The following is a 6,391-nucleotide window of genomic DNA, read 5'->3' as shown; positions in this document are numbered from 1 at the left end:
TGTTAAAATGTTTTAAGAGAACAGAGTCATTTTCTTGATAGACCACAAGAAACAGGTGGACTGCCACCTTTTTATTAAGGTTTGTTCAAAGCTTTGGGACTCTTAGATGCACAAGTGGCATATATGATTATATTCTGGAAGACCTCAGCAATAATAACATGAGAGTAAAAGGAATGAAAAAGGTGCCCCCGTCCTCAACATTTGTCACAATGTTGCTTGGTGTGTGAGTGTGTGTGTGTGTGTGTGTGTGTGTGTGTGTGTGTGTGTGTGTGTGAGTGCTGATCTGATAAAGGCATTTTTTCCCCCATTTTGTATCTCTATAACTATAAATGTATCTCTATAACTGATAGAAATAATCTGAAATAATCCCAGAAAATAAAGATCCAAGTTCCAGTAATAATTATGAACAATTGCACTGACAGTTAATATAATGGGGATAAATGACATACAAAAGCACAATAAGAAATCCAGGTTTAAAAGAATATAAAACAGTTCAGCATCAAGATTGAATATCTAAAAAAAAAAAAAAAGATTCACGCAGTCAATGTACACATACCAGTACGAAGCTTTATACATATATTAACCTTAACCTGCACTTAAACATTAAAATTATTGTGTCTGAATGAAAAAAGAAAATACATAGTTAGAAGCATTATAGCACACCCTCATTGATTTGCAATGACGAATTGTATTCAATGGTATTGGTGGTATTGGTGTTAAGTGGTCGTCTTTCTGGATCAACTTTCAAGCATGGGGAACATAAGCATTTCCAGAAGCATGAGGTTCTCTGTCCTCTTTTAATTTTCCTTGGCGCTTTTCTTCTCTCCTCATCCTGTCTCTTTCTCTCATCCTCCCGTTTCTCTCTCTCCTCATCCTGTCTCTTTCTCTCCTCATCCTGTCTCTCTCTCTCCTCATCCTGTCTCTTTCTCTCCTCATCCTGTCTCTTTCTCTCCTCATCCTGTCTCTTTCTCTCCTCCTCTTCAGTGATTTTCCGCTGTGCCTCCTCGTACATGTCATTGGTGTAAAACTCTCCTGTGTTTACTTTTAACATGCTTTCAATCTTCTCAAACAGATGTTTGACCTGCTCTCTATCTTCCCTGTCATCGTTGTTAAATGACAGATACCTTGCTCCACAACTGTTATATATTCTATTTATACTGTCATGCCTCAAGCAGTCCTCTACAGTTATACCTTTCAGCTGATCTACATGAGTGAACAGTATAATTGTGTACCGTGAGGCATCTTCTCCAAAGTTGTCCTGGATCCATTTTAAGGCCTTCTCCTCTTCCTCTGTGAATCTCACTCCCAGTCTGATCACCAGCAGGAACACATGGGGTCCAGGGAGAGACAGTTTGATGCACTGGGCCATCAGTTTCCTCATTTGGTCATCAGTCTTGTTCCTGTCACAGATTCCTGGTGTGTCAATAACTGTAATGTTTCTACCCTCCACTTTCTCACAGTTTTTCTCACAGCTGTCAGTCACTGAATTGGGTAACGCATTGCTTTCAAACGCTGCTCTTCCCAGGATGGTGTTTCCTGTTGCACTTTTTCCAGCTCCAGTCTTCCCCACCAGCACAATCCTGAGGTCAAGAGGCCATGCAGTTCCTAGAATTCAATGTAAATGTAAAATCAGGTGTGTTCTTGGAGTATTTAGTCAAAACATTTGTTCAATAAAACATAAAAACTAATATTTTCATCAAACCCCCAAAATGTTGAGGAATCAATTATCAGAAGAATATCAGCAATTGCACCGCATTGGTTTGAAGTTACACAGTAATACAAGACACACAACACATAATAAAAATACACACAAATACATCCTGTCCAAACCTACTTAGTCCTACGTGTATTGCATTTGTGCATTTGTGAGGGCAGACAAAATGGTACCAATGAAGGAAATCACCAGGCTCAAAGGTTTAAATGTGTCTGAACATTATGGGACAGTCAATTGTATTAGAGTGGTACATATTGTGGAAAAATACAATTCATCTGACTATTAAATTATTCAATTACCTATAATGTTACTAAGCGTATATAAGACAGATGTTAGATGTAATGGCATGGCACACAAGGAGTTAAATAAATGGTTAATGAATAAACTGTTTATTATTTCAATAAATGGTAAACTTCAAAAATTCAGTTAATGAATATAAAGCAGAACCCAAATGCAAAACTGTAAGTACAACTGTAAATAATAATACTAATTGAATAAACCGGTTGGATGCCAATAAGACCAAATATACTTGAATAATCAAATAAACCTGAATGCATCGGATAGACAAGAACCTACACCCAAGCCTGAAATGAATGAGTGAGGGACATGATGAAAGACAGGCAAATAGAGAGAGTAGGAGAATGAGGAAAGAGTCCCCAAGTTCAAGAAGAGAAGCAGTAGCACAAAGAGAGAAGAGATTGAACCCTCTAAAGTGTTTGGTTTTGTACCTCAACATCTATTACCCCCCATTTGCCACCAGCCAAGCAGTGTTAATTTTGGCAGCTATTTTAGATTTAGTCTTAGTCTTAGTCTTTAGACGAAAATGCATATTAGTTTTAGTCACTTTTAGTCATTTTTATCCTGCTTAGTTTTAGTCTAGTTTTCGTCGACGAAAACTCCGAACATTTCAGTCTAGTTTTAGTCGACGAAGTCTCATTACATTTTAGTCTAGTTTTAGTCACATTAAACTAAAAATTAAGTCCATCTCATAGTCACATTAAACTTCTTTCCATCCCTTCTCAGGCCCGGGGACCCCTTGTGTTGTGTCTACAACTGCATAATAGTCAAGCTTGCAGTACATAAACTGTGGATGCAATTAGTCTCTAAGATACAGATCTCCTATGCCTACAGCTGAATTCCAATGAATTCAATGTAAATAATAATTTTAAGGCAATACTTAATTAACAGTATTATCATTAAAATATAAGAGAATATCAAGTCTAGATTTTGAAGATTCAAATGATCTGATAACACAATACAACTACTATGCCTACATGGCCTTAGTTAAATCAACCACATATCCTCCATATGAATTGCTGTGCAATCTGATAACCAACATACAGTATTTAGCTAGACGGATAGTTTGAGAGTTGAAAGTAGTGCTAATAACAATTGCATAAATAGACAAGGATATGTAAACCAATCACATATTCATTCATTTTTTCTTGATTAATGTCATGCGTGGCCTGTCCTATAGTCCATTCTGCAATGTGTTTACTAGCTAGTTATCGATAGCTAGTATAACTTAGCTATGCTACCTCATAGTTAGCCAACGTTAGCTAGCTAAAAGTTTTGGAACTCATTTGCCAAGCCAAACGGGAGGTTTTAATCGAAAATGACTAGCTAGTTATCCAAGCTGACACAACCTATACACTCGACTGCCCCTTTGAAGTTAACTTAACGTTGGCTAATATATTCGAATAACTAGTTAACATTAGCTAATTATCATTGACAGTTACTAGCTAATTTACCTTGGCATAAATGGCAGGGTTGTCTTGTGCGCTTTCAGGTGCCTCTTGTTGTGTTCTTCCCATCTATTTTGAAGCCACACGGTTTCTCTCCGGTTATTGCGGTGCATTGTGTTTTATTTTCTGTCAAGTTATAATTTAAGACTGTCCGGATATCTATTCTTATTTGTCTTCCAGTACCGAGTGCTTGAACTTCAGCCATCATAACGTTAAGCCATAGGGTGTCACTTGCATGTCTGGCCATCTCAGGGAGTGGAGGAGGGATAGATACAGTTTTTATAAAGATCCGTTTTCGTCACGTCTTAGTCTCGTCTTAGTCACGGGAAAAAGGTCGTTAACGAATATTTTTCGTTATAGTTTTCGTCAACGAAATTAACACTGCAGCCAAGACCACATTCGGCCCCTGATGCCCTTATATACATTCTTCTCTTCAACCCTTTGGTCGTCTGGGAATTCCCCAGGCATATGGCACAATGAGGCTAGTCAAATGATCCAATATGGCAGGTACTTTGGATTGCAATGAAACCATGACCAGACTATAGGATGAGTTGTTCAGCAACCGGCAGGTTGCTAGTTTGATCCTGGCTCCTCCTCACCTTAATAACTCTGCCATCGGTGTGTGAATGGGTAGATGTCTGAACCATTCACCTGTAAATCACTTTAAGTGCTCTATGAGTAGAAAGGCGCAAAACAAACTAGTTATTACGCCCTTACACGTTTTGGAAAGGGTATCTCCCTTATGTTCTACCTTCTTCTGACTGTAGAGAGAACTGTCATTGGTCGACCGCTTTCTAAGTGTTGCCAGATGTACGATAATTATCCTCCAAATATGATCATTTCAAGCCTTTGTTACGATACTTCGCCATTTCCAATCTGGCAACACTGAGCACCTTGTAACTCCTCTAGTTATATTGTTTACAACAGCATATGACATCCGCATGTGAAAAAGATGTCAAAACTCTGTTGCGGGGGAGGGGGCAGGGTCATCTGCATGTGAAAAAGATGTAAAAATGCTATACACTACCCCGTCCCCTCCCCCACGGCGAAGTGTCCTCTTTTTCACAAACTCAAATCTGGTCACCCTGACTTTCATGACACTTTCATGACACTTTCACGTCCTCCCTCAAGATAATCTCTCTAACCAGAAATTCTTACATTCTACAATTACAATTCCAAATAAAAGTAACAATTACAACTAGGTATAAGATACATTGAATTATTGACTATGGCATATCCTTATTAACTATAAATCTTAAATTCTGGTTCCTTCAGACGACTTGGACCAAAGTGGTGGTTCGCAAGTAGAAAAGATCCGGCGATGGGGGCTCTCCACCCCACCTAAGTCTATCAAACAGGTTTGAGCTTCTGGCCGACAATGACAATCCAGTCTCTGTTCTCCCAGCCATCTCGCCTGTTGCCCAGCCTGCCTGTCAGCAGACACAACTGGAAAAAGCCCAGACGTGCCCGTCGAGTCTGACCCTGGTCCAGGCTGCCGCTGTGGCATCCAAGGGTGCTGCCCCAAAGCCTGCAGCTGGTGTAGACCGATGCCAACCAGACACTGTTGCTGCAGACCTCCGACACAGCGGCATCTGTGGACCCACAATCACAGGACCAAACGGCACTCCAGAGTGCCTCATCTCACACTCTACCGACGCAAAACCGGGCCTCTTCTTACACCTCTGCAGCTGCTGTGGACCCTTCAATCCAGGCGACAGCCACCGGCAAGGACACCACCTCAGCAGCGGATGAGTTTCAGGGACAATCTGCTGCTGTTCAGAATGGGTCATCCACCCCCCGCCGTAGGCTGTCGAGGGATGCTGTCCTCAGGCGCTCCGGTGACCACACTCATCCAGTTTCAACCAGAGCTGGCAGTGGTGCTTGCCTCCGCTCTGAGCTGGTGGACCAGGCCGATGTACTCTCTGTGCAGTCGGCTGCGGATCCCCCCCGGTGCAGCAATCACCTTCCTTCCCCCTCTTGTTCCCCCAAATCCACCTTGATTATAGGTGACTTAATCATCAGCATCAGTGCACTTTTTCAACGCTATAACACAGTGTTTTCCCGGAGCTACGGTCTCCACAATTTTTTAAAAACTGCAGGAGCTCATTCCCTCACCATCCTCCATTATTAGGATATATACAGTACACGATGGTCAAAACTGCCCAAAAGCGCCTATACTTCCTGAGGAGACTCACAAAGTTTGGCATGTCTGCAAAAACACTTGCAAACTTTAACAGATGCACCATTGAGAGCGTCCTCTCAGGCTGCATCACTGCCTGGTATGGTAGCTGCTCTGCTGCTAATCTCAAGGCCCTTGAGAGGATGGTGAAGACAGCGGAGCGTATCATCATACGCTCTGATGACGCTAAGCTATTTGGTGCATTTGACAAAACACTTTGACTTTTACTTTGACTTTGATAAAAAAAAACATGTGTGTATGTTGCTAATTTATATGTCTAATAATTAATATTTAGCTGTATTTCATTATTTTCTAATACAAGTGTGTATTCTGTGTGTTTAATTAAAGTTTGTCAGACAATCAATACAACTTACCTAAGAACACAACAGCAACAACAACCCATAAAAATAATAAACAACTCATCCCACCTTTAATTTGATCATAACAAACAGGTTTCTGGACCATAGAAAATGTCTTTTTGCATACATGACTGATTCACTACAGGTTTCAGGAAACAGGTTTTCAAGTCAGTTCTGCCAGGACGTTATTCACTGGGACAAAATGTTGTTTATCCTGTAACCAGTAACCACACACTACGCCCTGTGATAAATCCCTTCATTTTCTTCCCATGTCCTCTCTTTGGACTCATCTTTAGAGTAGGTGTGTGCAAAATATACAATGTCTCTCTTTCTCACAGTTCTTAGCAGAATTTAGCCACAACAGGTGTTCACGGTCCTGAACTAGTCCATTGTT

General features: G+C 40.7%; 1 protein-coding gene across 1 annotated transcript; it reads right to left on the bottom strand.

Moving 5' to 3' along the window:
- Positions 1 to 964: 964 nt before the first annotated feature.
- On the bottom strand, positions 965 to 5,584 carry LOC116219094 (GTPase IMAP family member 9-like; the record flags this gene model as incomplete). Its single annotated transcript, XM_031562035.2, has 3 exons — positions 5,575 to 5,584; positions 4,941 to 5,051; positions 965 to 1,605 (listed from the first exon to the last, which is right to left on the bottom strand). Coding segments are annotated over exons 1-3 (762 nt in total), but the record flags the coding sequence as incomplete, so codon positions are not given.
- Between the last annotated feature and the right edge of the window lie 807 nt (positions 5,585 to 6,391).

The sequence above is a fragment of the Clupea harengus genome, chromosome 24 (assembly GCF_900700415.2).
Source record: "Clupea harengus chromosome 24, Ch_v2.0.2, whole genome shotgun sequence".
Classification (NCBI taxonomy): domain Eukaryota; kingdom Metazoa; phylum Chordata; class Actinopteri; order Clupeiformes; family Clupeidae; genus Clupea; species Clupea harengus.
Note: the sequence above shows the minus strand (reverse complement) of the source record. Positions and strands in the feature narration are given on the sequence as shown.